At 35.2% G+C, this 19659-nt stretch overlaps 1 protein-coding gene across 1 annotated transcript in view; it reads right to left on the bottom strand.

Moving 5' to 3' along the window:
- Window positions 1-19659, bottom strand: part of LOC141840864 (tRNA threonylcarbamoyladenosine dehydratase 2) — a 41502-nt gene that overhangs the window by 723 nt on the left and 21120 nt on the right. Inside the window, exons 9-10 of the mRNA XM_074728950.1 lie at window positions 19046-19170; window positions 7294-7351 (exon numbers count right to left, since the gene is read on the bottom strand). Coding sequence (XP_074585051.1) covers window positions 7294-7351; window positions 19046-19170 — 183 coding nt within the window. The remainder of the gene's footprint in view (window positions 1-7293; window positions 7352-19045; window positions 19171-19659) is intronic.

Here is a 19659-nt window from a genome sequence, read left to right as displayed (position 1 = left end):
GTAACATCCTTCACCTGAGCAGTAACGGAATGTGTGAAAAAGCAAATAGTAGCTGATTTAAGGTCCAATAGTCCAAAGCAAATACTCTACAAGCAAGGTAAATGCCAGAGATTTTAAAATGAAAAGAGTGATCCCTACAGGCCAACTCAAAACTTTTTTTTTTATTAAGATATATCCAACCACTACAGATCAAATTTACCACACAATACCATTACTAGCTACAGTAATGCACAAAGCACCTAGGGAAACATGAAGCAAAATAACATGAATAGAAACAGCCATAGTATAAGAACCAAAAGCTTCTTTATTGCCCACCATCTTCCCAGCAATTCTGCTAGTCTAAGACTTCCAGGTCGATCAGCTAAACTTTCCATAAATACTTCCCTTCTCTAGAACTCTGCTCTTCGGTTAGCTTCTAGGTGTGTTACTCTCTAGTCTCTTAAATTAAGCTTGATATTTACATCCCCAACAAATTAGAAAGAGTGAAAATCATATCTATCGAATTCCTGCTACAATGGTTGATTCTAAGTGCATTGCAATTTACCATAATGCAATAGATTACAATTCAGTATTATGTATAAGATTAATGTCCAAAGCAAAACCCACTTTATGGAATAACAGTTGAAAATAAATAGATAAAGGAGACCAAAGAGTTACTTCACAAGATTAATAAAAAAGGATCTTCTGTTTCCCACTATCTAGGGTTTCTTGGTAAAAACAAATACAAATAGTGGATCACCCAGATAATTCTTTCCAAAATCAAAAACTGAGGGAACAATTGATTACCTATTATTAAACAATATATAAGAAAAACATCACGTTGCTATAATATATTAGAATTGTGTGCACACTGGTTTAAAATAAACATGTTTCGGAATGAAAAGCAGTACAGGTTAGAATAGGACATTATTGCTATGAAGCCATCACCAAGTGGTGTACAATGGTGGTGGGGGGGGGGGGGGGGGGGGGGGGGGGGGGGGGTTACGTGGTGGAATGCTTTATATGTATATTTTAAAGTCTTAGCATCTTATAATTGCTGAGCAATTAATCTGTCAATTCTTTAACATTCTAATTATTACCACCCATTAAAAAATCATTTTATGATTTTTAAAACGTTTTTCTAAAAGAATATAGATCAATTATCCTAGTGTGAAGGTTTTCACATCTCAAACTCGTTGAGTGGACACTTAGGGTTCTATTGTTATTCATTATGATGAGGTTGTAATCCAACTTATATAGAACCCAAACCTAAGAATTAAATGATAAATACACTGGAGCTGTGGGATAAATATCTCGTGACAAGCTTGCTGCGCATAAACATAAACTAATTCCAACTAAGTGGCTTGGTAAAAATATCCCAAAACAAGTGTTTGGCATTTTTAATTTCTTATGAAACACTGAATTGCTTGAAAGTATAAGTGATCGTTTGACTGTTGCAATGCATATTCACTGATCCAACTTTAAAACTCGAAATCTTCAAGTAAACACTTAAGCTACAGTAGTTTACACGTAGTGTTAAAGCTTTGCATTATGCTTCGGTATGAGAGCAACTTACAATGACTTTATTTCTTGTTGTTCCAATGTTGCTAAGTGGCTTCCAATATAAGTGCAAAATCTGGAAGAGGATCCTCTATTAATAACAAAGCCAGCATAATAGCACCAGAAAATGCTACAATATTCAGCATGCTGACCACTTTGATTTAGTATAGACATTTTAAAATTTCTTTATATAATATTTCTTAGGTTTCTGCATCAATTGATTTGAACCCAGATGGTAAAAGAGATATTTGGCCTACCAAATATAAAATAGATGAGCTTGTGCACGTCTCTGATGATGTAAACAGGCTTTAAGATCATCACTGTCTTTAAACCATAGAGCATGGTGTGGTGCATGAAAAGCAATGTATCAGCCCCCCTCCCCCCCCCCCCCCCCCCCCCCCCCCCCCCCCCCCCCCCCCCCAAGGGGACATGGTGCACGGCGAGACGTTCAACAGTTTAATCAAGCATCCATGGTTCAAATCACAGCTATGACACACTGGCATTTTCTTTCAATGGGATGGAAATCTGAGATGTGGCTGTTGGGTGAGGAGCCGCTGGCGCTTCCGGATGTATTCAGTGGGTGAACCAGGGGGAAAGTCGCCCGCCTTGAGTCGAAGGCCCAGATACCTAGATTATCTTATGAAAAGCAATGTATCTACCTACAAATTTCCATCCAAGTAGACCTATTTCTTTCAAAATATCAACAGATACTTTTCTTCTAAGGCAGATATTGTTCAAAACTATAAGCAGCTTCAACTCCTGACCTTTTGAAACAAAAGTTTCGCAGAGCCTTACATGTCCTCAGCTTCAACTCCTCAATCTTCTGAAATCTAGGCAAGACTATGGTTAGGATCAGGATCCAAACCCTAATACCATAATGAACTAGACCAAATTGATAAGAACTACATCCACAAGTACATGAATGAAACCACATACTGATACTTGACAAGCCCACATGCCTAGCACAAAAGAATTTTGTTTTGAAATACATAAAACTAACAAATGAATGGATAAGATGATAATTTCCTTGGTACGGATTGATGTTAGTTCTAGTTAGGGCATTTGAAGGAAATCTAACAACTAGATAGTAGGGTCCATCAGACTCAAGGTCACTCTCAACCATAGATCCTAGAATCAAAATGGATAGGATAAGATGTTGTGTACAATTCAATGATTTTGCAACTGCTAATCGATGAGCTCTAGGAAATTGAGGATCAAAAAAATACAATGAATATGTAGAAAAAATTATCCTTTAATAAAGTATGTGAACCATCTAATTATACAAATGATAAAAGTGAAAGATGAAGAGTGAAACTAACAAATGAGAAGATACAAAATTAAGCAACCATCAAATTTTAGATTGTACCATGGAAGTAGTACCAAAAGTGAGTGATACTAATAAATTTCGATAGATTAGTAGCATTCTAAGAAAAGCATGAAACTGTCATTATTAGCAAAAGTTATAGTGACAATGAAGATGCATAAGTAGAATAAAAATGATAAAGTGATGATGGTCTAGACAATAATGTTCGTCCAACTTTTTTGTAATAACACTTTGAGGGATAGTTACCAAACTCCTTCCTCTTGTAGTCCTAGGGTGGCAAGAGAAGTGTCATCAAAGTAAAATGAGTAGGCAATGCATCATGATGTAATGACAATAAGGTAAATGAAAAAAAAAAAACTATTCTATCAACTGCAAGGAAGGAGTATGACTGGACCATCCTCTGAATAATAATTACTGCAATCCGCTAAACACCAACCAATGACCTGTTAGTGAGAGCCCTAGAGCCAATCATTTGATGATTGTTGTATGGACTCAAATGTATCATATTTCTACATTTTATAAAGGCATTTTATGGTTATTATACTTACTTATATTAGTGTCATATAACTAAGTGTAATAATGTCCTTGAGTAGATCGTTCGTATCTATATCAATCGATTGGTTAAATCGATAATGAGATGATATAGAGAACACTACTCTAAATGATTCCTAATCAAGTATTAACATTCAAAGACAATGTTAATGCGGCGAGACTAGCATGTAGGTCAACATGATGACTTGATCTCACAAGTCATGGATATGAGATATCAAGTTGACACATGGGTATGCATTGGAGAATGTATACTGAATGACCCGCCATAAGAAAGTATCATGGATCGTTATATGAGTGTCATATACTTTCTCATGTGGTTATTAGTATGACTATTAGTCCTTAGACCTGAAGTCACCATGGTTCCCTACATAAGGAGTTACTTACTTTAGCTTCGTCAAACGTCACCCGTAACTGGGTGGACTATAAAGGCAATTATTGGGTATGTAACAAATTATGCGGAGGGATATGAGTGATGTAGATGGGATCTATCCCTCCCATATAACGGGAGTGATATCATAGTTCTTGATAAAGTGAGACCACTAAAGTGCATGACCATGTCCAAATGAGTCAACATGTGATGTTGAGCTCGTTTGATTGTAGTGAGTCTACTTGGAGTTCAAGACATAGATTGATTAGAGGATGACACGGTCTATGCCTCGGTTTAATCAATCATGATATCATGGATAGAAGGACATTTGTCACATATTGTGAAGAGTCACAATTAGTAGTCACAATGGTGATGTTGGATCTCAACATTCTTGTAACTTGGGTAGTAGTGATGTGTTGCTAGATACCGCTCACTACTTATGCACCTAAATGAGTTTAGGGCATTGCCAACGTTACAAGAACCTATAGGGTCACACACAAAGAACAATTAGGTGGAAATTAGGTTCATATGATGAACCAAGAGAATAGATTCATGTGATGAATCAAGTTGGATTAAGTGTAATCCAAACTAGACTAGTAGAGTTGATTTGATCAACTTTGGGAGATTAGAAGTCAAGTTTGACTTGACTTGAGAAGGAGAATTTTATAGTCAAGTTTGACTTGACTTTGGGAGTCAAGTTTGACTTGACTTTGTACCATGTCATCATAAATGTTGACTTGACTTTTTGCCATGTCATCATCTATGTTGACTTGACTTATGTCACCTCATGGTCAATGCTTGACTTGACCATTTGACTTTGAGGTGAGGTGGCATAAGAGGTGACCAATGGTGATGCTCCACATCATCATGGATGTCACATCATGGGGGTTACAATTAGAGTTTGTAACCTAAGGCTTTAATGGGATTAATTAGCCATGAATGGCCTTGATGTGACAAGCCACAAGAGGAAGAAAAGGTGTGCTTTTTGTTGTTAACGTGAACTCACCTTTTTGGCTCTCTCCTTGGTTTTTCTCTCCTTCTCCCTCTCCTCTCTAGCCATTGCCAAAACCTTGTTTGGGTGCTAGCACGCCTTTGGTTTTGGTTCCACCGATTGTCCGTGTGGATACTTGTAGAGGAGCGGCACTAGACGCTTTCGAGATCCGGCACCGTTTGGACGAGCGGGATTAGCGAAGGGATACGCATCAAGGGTAACTTCTTTTTCATGTAGATCTAGAGTAGATCTAGAATATAAAATAAGTTTTGCAATTTTTTGTTCGCACGGATCCTTTGGCATGGACTTCCGAGGTTTCCACAACGCAAAAAGCGGTTTTTGTGGCTCGGAAAGTCCAACATGACCATGGTTGGACTCATCATTTAGTGTGAATCTTTGCACTCTCCTATTCTGCATTAGAGAGCGGGACATGTATATGGTCAACACATGCATGATCAGTGAAGCTAGCCCAAGTGAATTACTCCAGCACATGACACTTGTCAAAGTTCCAACACACATTCGAGGTGAAAAGACTAATATAACTGCTAAAATGGTCAAAAAAAAAAATATCTTAATGAGCAAAAGGACCTATCCACAATATAATCAAAATTCAACTATAAAATTTTCTGCTGTGAGCAAGTCATGCAACAGTTTTGATATATCCTACGTCAGTGGGCTAGACTAACATAAACATTAACTAATAACAAGAATAAAAGTGCATAATTAATCTAAAATACCACACTAGTGTCAGCATAATAACAGCATATATAGACAACACCTAAATTGGCATACGATACATAAGCAATTACCACAAAAAGTAGATTATGAGACTATCAACATGGCACACATGATCAATGAATCCCGAAATTCATGAGGGTAACACAAGCAATTACGACCAAACAAGTAAATAAGGTAACAATAACTCCTTGAAATATACATATATCAATCTACAATAACCCCTTTGTTATAAGGTTCTCCCAATCCATCAAGAAAGGAAAAACAACCTACCTATGCTGCGATTTACCAAAACATACAACAAGGGATAGGCCATTGTGGGTTCCTTTGTTGTTACCATCGGTATTCAATCACCTAGAGTTGCTAGAGATGAAGAATAGCAAAAGATATCATATAAACAAATCATACATGCAAGCATTCCTACCACAAGGAAAACACAAAGGGGGCATAAGCTTCTTGCCTCTGTGAATGCACCGCGTGGCTGACAAAGAGACAGAAGTAGCAAACCACAAGATAATGAAGGGTGAGACTTGTTGTCAATGTGGAATTGTAAATACTTGACTACTATTGCATAAGGAGAAAAACAAGGTTGCTGCTTCTCCAAGGAGGTGGGGAGGAAAGCGATCCCCCATTGTCAGAGACAAAAAGCAACAATGCAGTGACACAAGTGACCATCTACAAAAGGCAAGCGTTGACAGGTGCATAGTAGATTGTAGGAGGGAAGAAGAGGCGTTCGTATGTTCCCAGTGGCAAATGGCTGGTGGTTGGACAATCAATGAAGTATCGTAGAACAAGTAGTGACATGCGACTAGTAAGGTGACAGTACTAGCAATATAGAAAAGCAAACAATGGCAAGAGGCTTTTGAGTGTGATGGAATTGTGCTAAGTAGAGAAGAGGCAGGAGAGGATGAAAACAACCAAACCCTAACTTGACCCATCCAACTGAATCTATCCAATTTGGTTCATCCAGGCCCAAACTCAATTCAGCCACAAAATCTCCTATGTAAGTCTGGTTTGAGTCTAAGGTGAAAATAGTTCCTTCTACACCTGATTCCACCCTCAGCTAATCTAACCCAAATTCTGATTAAAAAAAAACCTGAATCATGCTCTGCAGTTAGGCTCAGTCATAAAACCCTTATTCTGGAACCCAATTAACCCCCTAATGGCATCTGCCTAAACTCTGTAATATAACAATTTAGGCTGGTATCAAGCACAAAAATTACTTTAAAAAATTGATACTGTAGATGTAGATCCTTTACCCATGTCAAATACTCATGGATGATGATAATGAAAAGAACTCTTATCAGTTCTCTCTCCACAATTCATTAGCTTTCTAAGTCATATCCAATTCTTAGGGTACATAGGCTTGTTATTAGCCAATTCAAAATCGAACTTGTTCTGATAAGTCCATAACTGTGTTCTCATGACAGAGGATTACTATTGTATGATTCAGTTCCAACATAGTGTGATAGGAATTAGCTTAGTTCAAAAAATATGTGAAAATGTATGTGAAGTCAAAATACTACTTTACTAGAATTGGCATTCATAGGATTAGAGAATTATGTAAAAAAATGAGAAGCATTTCTTTGGTTGATAATCACTTTCGTTGTCAATATCAACATTTTGAAGGCTTTAGCATCACATCATTATGCTAATTAATAAACCAATAAAGAAGTCATACAATGAATGTTCACTCTATGTTCTAACAACTGCTTGTGCTTGGTAAGACAATCCATCGAGAAAGGAACAATTTGTATAATTTACATCATATAGTAACAAAGTTACCTCATTAAGCTTCAGGAGTATCAAGTTTGCAACTGTAGCAGGTTTTGATTTGTCCCACCTGAAAAGTATAATTCCAAGGTCATCAAGGAAATCAAAATTGCAATAATTTGATGATGTAAATGCTAACATTAGTTCTTGATAAGCTTAGTTTCAGATTTGCTTAACAATGCAACACAAAATAAATGGTGATAGACAGATACATAAGAATGAAATATAAAACAATTGTAACATTTCTTTGGGCATCATATCTTTTTAAGTTCTGCAATGGCTTGTAAGTCGTTGCTATGCTACTGTCCTCGAGAATATCCTCCAGATATATTACAAACACAGCCATAAGCCTTGCAAACAATCTTATCCAGCATGATCGTACTAAACATATTAAAATTGGCTAATCCTTCATTAAGGAGAAGCTGGAAAATGGAATTATTTGCATGCCATTTATTAATTCAGAACAACAGCAGATGTGCTAACTAAAGGCTATTTCAAACTAAAGTTTAAATCATTCATTGACAAGTTAGGCATGATCAATATCTATGCACCAGATTGAGTGGGTGTAAAAAATAAAAAATATATAGTTATTTTAGGTATTGTATTTGCTATGTCCTTATTTTTAAGGAACAATTGTCATATAGTTTCTAGGATGGTGGTGATATTTTTAGAATGTATAGCCTATATAAGCTAACCTAACGTATTTTGGTACTCTTGAGATTTAGAGAAAAAAATCTCTCTTCTGTCGTGCTTCTTTGTTTAGTATCTCATAGTTTTTTAAGAAATATTGTCTTAAATAAGAGATTATGATCATGCCAAGATGATGTAAATCTATCTAATATTGAAGCTTTCACAAGTTATGGTCTAAATTAGTTGAGTAGATTTCTTTCTCTCTTGCAATAGTAATGTTAAAAAAGGCTTTTACTAGTCCCAAATGGCATATATACTAGTTCCCTATTCTTTTTAAGCATCATGGCACCATAACAAAAGGATGAGATTTATTAATCAGTTATTGTTAAAAACATTCAAGGATTGAAATCTCGAGTCATTTCACTCAATACCGACAAAAATTTTCATTCCACCGACAGACAGGCATCAACATCGATGTTCCGGCCGAGATACTGTCCAGAGGCATCGCCTAGGTCCGACGACGCCACCAGAAGCGTCGCCCAGGCCCGACGACACCTCCGGAGGCGTCGCACGGACCGCGCGTGCCATGGTCACACGTGCCCAATCGCAGATTTTTTTTAAGCTTAAATTTTAATAATCAAATCATAGTTATAGTTAGGATAAATTAAATAAGCTTAATTAAAGCTCATAAAATTATCTTATTATTTAAAAAAAAATATTTTTTATTTTTAAATATTTAGATTAAATTTATTATTTTTAGTTAATATATTTTATATTTTAAAAATATCGAAACTATATTGGCACGGTACAATACGATACTGAAACTGTATCGTCTCGATCCGAGACCAGAACCTCAACATGGCTCGATATTTTAAACCTTGAAAATATTTGCTATCGATAATAATTATCTATGAAATGGAAAGAATCACCATAACATTTTATCACTATCGTATCATTTAATGATGGATCCAATTGATACTATTATTAATAATTTTAAGCATAAGATTTACGCTTACAAATCTAGAAACAAAATTAGTCACAAAAAATTGTCTTTTTTCCAAGTTTTAGTGACACCATTTTTTTTAATACTCTTTTTTTTATAGTGCACAATACCAACTGGAGATTACATGAATTTTGTTCTTTTCTATGGAAGAACGATAGAGAAGCTTGGTCATGTTGGTAGGGAGTGTGTACCAAACTTTGTCCATCAATCATGATAGGGAACAATGAGTTTTTTTGAGATAGACGTGGAGTAATTTCACCCCATTCTGAAGCACAACTATTGTTTTTTATTGTCATTATTGTCTATTAGGTTTTAAAGTCATGCAATCAAGTTTACAAAGCACGTTGGTCACAAGGAGTTCTTCCATATTTATGAAGTGGATTACTTTTTTATTTTTATTTGTTGCTTGGCACAAGTATGTTTGTATTACATTTTTCTTCCTCATTGATTAGGGATAGCAGATGTTCCACATAGACACAATAAATAATCTTTTATATGAAGATTTTATTGAGGTCCACCTTAAACAAACTCAAGTTGTGTCATTGACGGGAAGATGGAAGCCTAGAAACTTGAAAAAAGTTCTGAAAATGACTAAAGAGAATAGATCCATGGCTTGTAAAGCAGGTCATATTTTTTTTACTAATAGTCATAAATAGGTTATTGCAAAACTTGATAAGTACCTCATGAATGATATCAATGATACAACTACTGAGAATTGAACTAATCTACAATCTAATGCAGAGAAGGAAGAGCATAATTGAAGAAAATAAATTAAAAATAATTTCAGATTGGCGATTCAACAATAAAAAGAAGCAAATTAAAGAATAATCTAGAATAAAATGTCTGCATTAAATTAAAATTTTGAATTTTTTTTGTTATTTGCTAATTATATCTTCTATTTAGGAAATAAATAGGGAATTTAGAGATATTTTCTTATCATATTTGCCTATTTAGAATGTTTATTTATCTAATTTTAGTTAGGTTTATAAAAGGAGTTTCCTATTAGAATATTTATTTATATAATTTTAGTTAGGTTTATAAAAGGAGTGCAGAATCATTTATTTTAATTATCTTGAATTGAATTAATAAAATTTTCACTTATCTTCTATAGCAGAGGATAGTGTTTTATTCGTCCATTATGTTGCATCAATTGGTATTAGAGCCGAAGCTTGCATTCCGTTCTATACCTCCTTCCCCAACCAATCTCTAACTCTGGTGATCTCCTTCTCTTCGTTGACACGATTTGCTCCTCCTCAAGCTTTAATCACCTCCATAGCTCATCTACCCACATCCACTGCACACCAATGATTTGCTTCGATCAGCCAACTTCTCTTCCTCTGGTAGATCAACAACTAGAAATTTGATTATTTTTTTTTGTTTAGCCTTTAAAGAATTGCTACTAGAAGAAAAAAAAAAAACTTCAGACCCCTTGGCACAACACTCTTCTAACCAATACATGGACTTTGTCGTGTAGAGGCTCGCATCAACTCCATTTTAAAATTACTATTAATTAAATTTAGCAACTAATCAACTTCTATACATTATCTATATAACTCATATATCATCGTATTTCTGTATAGTTTTATCATCAACTCTGTTTGCTTACCTGCCTATTTTGTCACAATTCCAAATCATTTTAGTTATCTAATTTCCAACTTGTTTCATCATTATTTTATGAGTTCTAACTTGTTTCCTTAAAATTACTATATTACTTAATTTATAAATCTCATTACTTGCATTTCCGCATTGGTCTATGATATCCCTAGCATTAGAGAGATAAATACTAGACGTGACGTTCTTGAATACAAGCTTAAGACCCTCTCATGTAGAGTGGAAGATCTACAACAATTTAAAGTTTATGTTGTTGGTACAAGCTTATGGTAAAAGACAAGAGTCCTGAGCCCGCAAATCACATATCACACATAACTCAACAATCATCTAGCATCGGTCATGCTGGGACTATCAATCGGTCATTGATGAACCACTTCCACGACACCCAAATCCAACCTAGATCTAAACCTATATCTATACCAGAAATAGATACTGCCCATTTAAATTAGACACCCCTAGTTTTGATGGCCAACTAAATCCAAACACATTGTTCAACTAGATCGCTTAGATTGAGGACTACTTTGACCAAAACGATGTGACCTAAACTAAACAAGCATGATTTACAAAAAGTAGATTCAACCAAGAAATATTGGCATCGTGTCCAATATTAATATGCCGCAAACAGCAAAGAACCAATCCCACAATGGATAGAGATGAAATGGATTTTAACAAAAAAATATGTTCCAATATGCTTTAGAAATCAAAAGAGATTAAGCAAATTAGAACTAATTGTAATTGAATATCTAAGTAAATTTGAAAACTTATGAATATGTTGTAACCCCAAATTATACTCTAGCAAAATCTTGATCCGCTTCATTAATGCCTTGAGATATGAAATTAAAAGACAAGTCAAATTATTTGCCCTAACCTCGATCGAAGTGGTCGGACAAAAGGCTAAAAAGATTGAGCAATTTGTGAAAGCTGCTATCTGACAACCATGAGGCCTCTCGTCCAATAGCACTCCTATTTATAGGGCATCACTACAATCGAGTAAACACACTGGCTTGCCCTAGATCTATTATCTATCAAGTAGAGATGAATATAGAAGGTAGCCTAGTGCACAAAGCTCCCACCAATGCGGGATCTTGAGAAAGGTCTATCGTATGCAGTCTTATCCTAAATTTGCAAGAGGATGTTTCCGTGACTCAAACTAGTGACCTCTAGGTCACACAACAACAACTTTACTGTTGCACCAAGGCTCCCCTTCATTTTAGGAAAAACGTTTAATGTTTGAATTGTCATAGTTAGGTTTATGTAGCATTCAAGTTCCACACAAAATGTTAGCCTTAGAACATGAGCACAACCCTGAGGACAAAATGTCACACTCCCCAACCTTAGGTAGTGACGAAGAAATTAACCGCATTGACAAGCACCATAAAAGTGAGAAAATTATAGAAGTGACCATAGAACCTAATATAACACATTGTATTCTTTTCACACCCACATTTGACAACACATAAAAACATACCAGCATCTTCCACACATGCAAGAGTAAGTCTTGCAAAATCATGATCGATAGTGGGAGATGCATGAACATAGTTTCCACACAGGCCTTTTTAGGATTCAAGTCAATCCTAAACCACACTCGAGCCTCTTGTTCACACAGCCCTTACAAGGTAGCATGAGTAAATTAAACCTTCCTTCTAGTTACACAAAGGTGTTTGGTTCCTATATTGGTTCATATGAAGATAAAATGCGGTGTGATGTTCTTCCTACGAGTGTGACTCATGTTATCCTTGGTTGACCCCAACTTTACAAAATCTCTATTACTCACTATAGATGAAAAAACACCTACTTTTTTAAGCACAATGGCCAAAATATTTGTCTATACTCATCCAAACCTAGCAAACTTAGTACAAACCTAAGCTGACATCAAAGCAACCTCTCCGCCTTATCACACTGCCTTAATTTGAAGAAGGAAAGGAGTCAGGACTCATGGTAGCATTAATCTCAAAACATCATAATTGGCCCTGGAGATTCACTAAAAGACCTTTGCTAAAGTGAAAGAGATTTTAAATGAGTTCTAGGATATAACTAGTGGAGAATTATCCAACGAACTCTAGCTTGTGCGCACGATACAATATGTCATTTATATAATCCCATGAACACAAATGCCAACCTACCACACTATCCTATGAATCCCCTAGAGCATGTTAAGTTAAATAGGCAAGTCGAATTAGGGAAAGCACGAGTTTGTGCCTCGTTCTTGCCTTATTGGTCTTGAAAAAGTACGGCTCGTAGAGAATATATATAGATAGTTGTGTCATCAACAAGATCACAACAAAGAATATGTTTCCCATACCGAGACTTGATAACATTGTTGACTTGATAGCAAGGGCCTGTTGGTTCTCCAAGATCGGCTTGTATAGTGGCTATCACCTAATTCAAATCAAGATTGTCAATGAATGAAACCGGCCTTCAAGATGCAAAATGTAGTATATGAGCAGTTAGTAGACTCTCAAATGTTCCTAGTGCCTTCACGAAGTTGATGAACCAAGTCCTAAACCCTTCGTACGAAAATTTCTTATGATCTATTTTGATGATATCCTAATCTATAGCATGACACACGATGACCAGCTGAAGAGCATTTGCCTTGCCATGAAGACCCTTAGGTAAAAAAAAATTTGTTTAAGTTGTTTGTCAATATGAAGAAGTGCTCTTTATTACAACTCCAAGTTCTCTTAGATTTATCATTTCTACATAAGGCATTTTGACAAATCCAGAATAGTAGCCCGAACAACATACCTTTTTAAAGGCTTAATACTTTCATGGCTTTGCAATCTTTTATCATAACTTTAGTACCGTCATGACTCTTGTAATAAACTGCCTAAAAAAGGAGAGTTTCAATGGACTAAATCTGCCTCAACAACTTTTAGGGAGATCAAGGAAATGATGACTAAGGCTCCTATCCTTGGATATCCTAATCTCTCCAAACCATTTAAAGTGTCTTGCAATGCATCTCCAAACCTTTTAGGTATAGGGACACGCTGAGCCAAGAAGGTCACCCGATTGTAATTTTTAGTGAAAACTCAATGAAACTCAACAATGTTATTCTACCTACAATAAAAAGTATTATGTTATTATCCAAGTCCCAAGGCATTAGCATTATTACCTACTACCCCATGAATTCATTTTCCATTCAAAGTATAAAACACTAAGTTTCATTCGATCTTAGAAGAAATTAAGTATTACACATACTAGGTTGGTTGAGTTCCTATAAGAGTATGCTTTTGTTTTAAAACATCATTTTAATGTGGATAACAAACCAAATGATCCACTATGTTGTGTTGTCGCCACATTGCACACCATGAATATGATAGTAGAAGGATTCAACCGACTCAAAGATGGATATATGACACTTGTCCTAACTTTAGGATAATTTTTCAAGATGCAAAATGGAATGATTATGATTTAGTAGATTTTGTAGTTTGGGACTGTTATCTATTTAAGGGCACATGAATCCTATATGTTCTGGCTTTACTTAAAGGTTTCCTTATTTGGGAATTGCATGCAAGTGGCCTAGCTGGACACTTTGGAAAAGACAATACTATTGCCCTTGCATTAGATCGATTTTATTGAATCTTGGTGCAACAAGACTTTGAATTATATCACAATGTCGCACATGCCAAACGGCAAAGATAACTAATCAAAATCTAAGAATGTACACGCAACTATCTATACCCTATATGTCTTAGAAAGACATTACCATGGACTTTGTCTAAGGACCACCTAGACCAACCGAAGCCACAACTCGATTTTAGTAGTAGTAGACAATTTTTAAAGAGGAACATTTTATTCCATAAAGTAAAACAAACGATGCATCATAAAGTGAAATTGTACATTTGCATGGATTACCCACACCTATAGTGTTAGAAAAAGATGCGAAGTTAGTTATTTTGGAAAAATCCTATATAAATTATTTAAGAACCAAATTATTTTTTTTTCTGTATTTCATCTGCAAACTAATGGAGAGGCCACATTGTTAATTGTGGTCTAGAAAACTTAAAACTTAGTTGAGGTGTTTAGCGGGTGAAAATTCAGATATTTGGGACTTAATCTTGCCACCTACAATCATTGGTCATAGTCCATTCCAAATCATATATAGGTCAAAAGCTCATCATCATATTAACTTGATTCACTTATCACCGCTTCTTATTCTTTAGAGTCAGCTGAGAGTTTTATTGAGCATATTAAAGAGATTCATACCAACATTAAGAGGAAAATAGCAATGAGACTTAAAATTTAAGTGGATGCATATCATAAGTTTAAAGAGTACAATGCAGGGAACTATATGTGCTTATCCACGTTTATCCATAACGTTTTCCTAAAATTCCTTCAAAAAGCTTCATGCTCACTCCTCTCCTTCATTTCAAATTGTGAGAAAAATTAGGACTAACACTTACATCGTTGACTTGCATACTAATTTTAACATCTACCTAATTTTCAATATTGAAGACTTACTACCATATCAAGAAACATTTGATCCTTGGAAAGGACTTTCAGAAATTGATGTCACTTGGATTACTAAAGATGAGCTTCAACATCTCTCTCCCAAGCTTCTAGAAGAAATGTAGTAACTACCCGAATCAATTTGAGATATGTCGCCACTTTGTACCAATATGCAGGGCCAACAGACTTAATTTATAAGCTCCATCTCTCCAGAAATAGTGTGCAGAGTCATGACTCATTTTTCTTGAGATGATATAGTTAAGTACACTTTTTGAGATTGGGTTTCTGTATATAATTGCTATGATTTTGCACTATAATAACTACCGACTCTAATTAACATCCACAGAGAAAATGAACGTAAATAGATTTCAAATGAGAAACCACTGAAAAATCTCAAATCAGCGCCATATGTTCAACTTCTTTCTTTGTCAAATAATGGAGCTTTAGTTGGATCAATTTTCCTATCCTAAGGTAGCAAGAGGAAACATCCAGCAGCAGTACTATATCTCAAGGTGGTAGAACATGCTTTGTGTTTCTCATAAGTGAAAAGTAGACATCTCTTCATTCATGGCTTGATTCCAATAGTGATCTCCAAAAATTTTGTGGTGTGACTTGGGAATTGTAACAAAGGACAATGAGAAGGCAAACTAATGAAGGATTCAAATGTCCAAAAGAAATGGCATTTGGCAATGAAACACATAGAAGCACACTTATTGCGAACAGCAAGAGATTTGACAAACTTGGGAAGCATTTAGGTCAGTCAAGGACAGTCACTAGTGCAAACTGAGAACTCATAGAACGTATGTCATTACACCAATGATAGAAATCTATTAGAAGAATGTTGGAGTCAAATGGCTTTTGTGGAGACATATGGAATTCACTTTGGATTCATTATGGATACACGAGAAAATGGTGAAGCAAAGGTCAAGGAATAGTTTCAACAAATACAATATTGACTAAGATATACTAGTGATGCAAGAGGATCCGAAAATTTTTATTATTATTTTTGATAATTTTTGAGTTTTTGGATAATCAAAATATTTTGGTAATTTCTATGTTTTGTATTTTAGTATTTTGAGTCTGTTTAAGATTTTTAGGATTTAGCATCTGTTAAGATTTTTAGGATTTAGCATCTGTTAAATTTTTTTCTTTTCTGTTAGGATTTTTTTCTTTCTTTTGCACCTTAAGATTTGGAGTAATTTAAATAATTATTTAGTTTATGTTTAGAGTTATGTTTTGTGGATTAATAATATTGTCGACAATGTCGTTTATTTTTCTATTTCTTAGTATTCTTAATCAACAAATCTTAGAAGATCATTTCCGACGTTCATAGTTGAACCAACGGAATTAATATTCTCCACAGGATAATCGCTATCCCGTCCAACGTCAATTGGTATCAGAGCCTATCAAATCCGATGGATGGTTGTCGTCGTCATGATCGTGATCGTGATAGGCAAATTCCGACTGAGGAAGCCTTGCACTATGGTCGTAGCACCCGAGACGAGATATTTGAAGATGATATACAAAGGCAAGTCACGAAATTATCACAATGTCTAGCGGCGCAAAATCTTAAAGGTCGTAAGTTCTCTTATCTTAATTCGGATTCTACTTTTGTGAAACCTTATCACAATTGCGAGAACCATGGTCAAGAAAAACGGTATGGAGATATTGGCTTTCCAGTTGATCTTCTTGAGTTTTTTGGTACGTTTCAAGATGAAGAATTTGTTGATTAGATTAACAAAGTGGAAAGAATTTTTTATTATCAAGAAGTGTCCGATCGCATGAAAGTTAAATTGGTTGTCATCAAGCTCAAGGGTTGAGCATCGACGATCACGAGACCGACAAGGCAAGGTCGAGATCACGGATTGAGAGAAGATGAAAAAAAATAAAAAGTTACTTTCTTCCCTTTGGTTATACTCAAACTTTGTTCCAGGGGCGATTAGGTTTCATCATGGAGGATGATTGACAACCAAGATGACCTGGACAAATTCGAAGATGAATTGGAGGAATTTAACCCAAAGTTCGCTTCTAAATCTGAATCAAAAGAAGATAGTGATGCACACGCCGATGTGCGAGAAAGTAAGCACAAACACTCCAAGCGAATCTCTAAGATAGAAGATCATCAAACAAACCTGTTAACATTCAGATGCATATGGCAATAATAAAGGTTCATACAAGGAGGAGGCAAATTTTAGAAATTGGCAAGCATTTCAAAATTTCTTACTAAATGCTAAACAAAAATCAAGAAGAGTTGATGAAGACATGTTCGCAGGAGAGAAAGATCTTATATCAAAGAAAAAACAAAGCAAACATAAAGGTGATCCCATGGTTCCTCCTGAACAGAATTATAGTGAATCTGGAAGCTTAGGGAAACTCATTAATGTAGGTGTGGGAGATGGTGAGAGGGAACGCCGGCCACGCCAACCATACATTGGTGGACGCCAAGGTGGTTATAGAGGTCGTGGTGGTTACAAAAATTGGGAGGGTGGAGACTCTGAACGGCCTCCACGGTGAATGTATGAACGGAGGAGTGGTACTAGTCATGGATAAAACATGATGGATATAGCGGCGGCAACTAGGGAACAACAATTGATGAAACTACAACACAATTTGAAAAAGAGGAAATTGTTAATGTTGATGAAAAGATTATTGTTACTAAGAAGCGGGAGATGGATCAAGTGTCATCATCTGAGTTGAACAAGGATAGCACAGTTAATGAGGAAAAGGAAATGGATAAGGAGATGACTTTGGAGGAGTATGAGAGAGAAAAGCTTTACTTGCAATGAAAAATGAAGAAAGAAAAGTTAAATTCGATGACGAATTGTAGTCCATGAAGCAACTATCAATGAAAAAAGACAACAATAAAATTTTCATTAAATTGGGTACTGATAAGGACACAGGAAAGAAGAAAGAAGATGTCGATAAGGATGGAAGGAGCAAAAAAGCCAATGAGCATAACCGAGTTCTTTAAGTCAATTGATGAACCAAAACCAAAGGAGGGTGATAGCATCGGAGCTGATCCAATTAAGGACAAACAAACCACTGATGTGCAAATTTTCAGCATTTATACAAATATTACGCCTAATTTCACAGGCCCATTGAACGATGAAGACACATCTTTTGAAAGGAATTGTAAGATTGAAGATAACAACAATTTGTTCATTTCTGATGTTAAGGAAGATGAGGTGGCAGAGCATCTTCAGGAAGGAACCACATATATTCCGATAACCAATAATACTAATCTACTTTCTATATCCAAGTTTTTAGATGAGATGGAGCATGGAGGCATAGTCTATACTTTGTTGCCTTGCAAGAACAATACGATAGACATAGATCCTGATTTACAAGCAGAAGTGCAACCACAATTAGGAGGTTTTATTGAGTTGATGCTAAATGATCTTCCTCTTGGGCTATCACCTGACACTACTCTAAACTCGAAGATAATTTTGTTCAACTCGAGACGACTGATGCAAGAGGATCTAAAGATTTTTATTATTATTTTTCATCATTTTTATTTTTTGATAATTTTTGAATTTTTTGGTAATTAAAGTGTTTTTGTAATTTCTATCTTTTGTATTTTAGTATTTTGAGTCCGTTTACGATTTTTAGAATTTAGAATCTGTTAATATTTTTTTCCTTTCTGTTAGAATTCTTTTGCACCTTAAGATTTTGGATCTATTTAAATAATTATTTAGTTGATATTGGGTTATATTTTGTAGATTAATAATATTTTTGACAGTGCCGTTTATTTCGTATTTCTTGGTATTCTTCCAAATCAACAGATTTTAGAAGATTATTTTCAATGTTCGCAGTCGAACCAACGAAATTAATACTGTCCACGGAATAATCGTTATCCCGCCCGATGTTAACTAGTGACAAAACACTAGATCATAACACATAAGAGCAGAGAAAAATTCTATATGCCTAACTTCAAATGCAACTATAGCTAGAATATGAACTATATAAAATTAGAATATAAAAGAGAACAACAAATAGTCAATTAGAAAAGTTTTGCAACAAAGATATTTCCCTAACAAATTAAGCATGCATAAATCAATAGGGAATTAATACCTTACAAGCATTAACTCATTAACAGACCGCCACATTTTGCGCCCAACATTTGTCAAGGATTGATCCCTTGCACTTCTTCCATGCCATAACTCTTTGACGACATACATAACTTCTTCGACATCAACCTTAAATTCCATCAAGAAGAGTTAAGGAATACTAAAAGAATTTCAAGTTATAATAAATTCTGAAAAGGTAGAATAGATGTTCGGCCATCCATATTCTAAAGAAAAAGAATACAAATACCCTTGCTATTGATTTAACATTACAATGATTTTCTAGTTACCATAAGTAAATAAAAGAGCCATCATTTAAGGCAATGCCTTACCTAGGTACTAGAGAAACAAATATACCAAGCATTAGAAGACACATCGAACATCCACACTAAATAGTGGAGCCTAATATTACCTCAAAATATAAATATCATTGTATTTTAGCCGCTTAATGTCTTCTCCAGAAAAAAGAAAAACAGGGACTACATTAATCAATTTTCTTTGGCGTAGAGTGATGAGTTAGTTGCATTCTATTTATTTATTTTTTTACTTAATCTATTTCATATGTAACTTTGCAATCATTTGGATATCCATTGATTATAAATAACAATATGGTTGAATATT

This window comes from Curcuma longa, chromosome 1 (assembly GCF_044706935.1).
Source record: "Curcuma longa cultivar G26 ecotype Majalengka, Jawa Barat chromosome 1, ITB_CL_G26_1.1, whole genome shotgun sequence".
Taxonomy (NCBI): domain Eukaryota; kingdom Viridiplantae; phylum Streptophyta; class Magnoliopsida; order Zingiberales; family Zingiberaceae; genus Curcuma; species Curcuma longa.
This window is presented reverse-complemented; position numbering and strand designations above follow the sequence as displayed.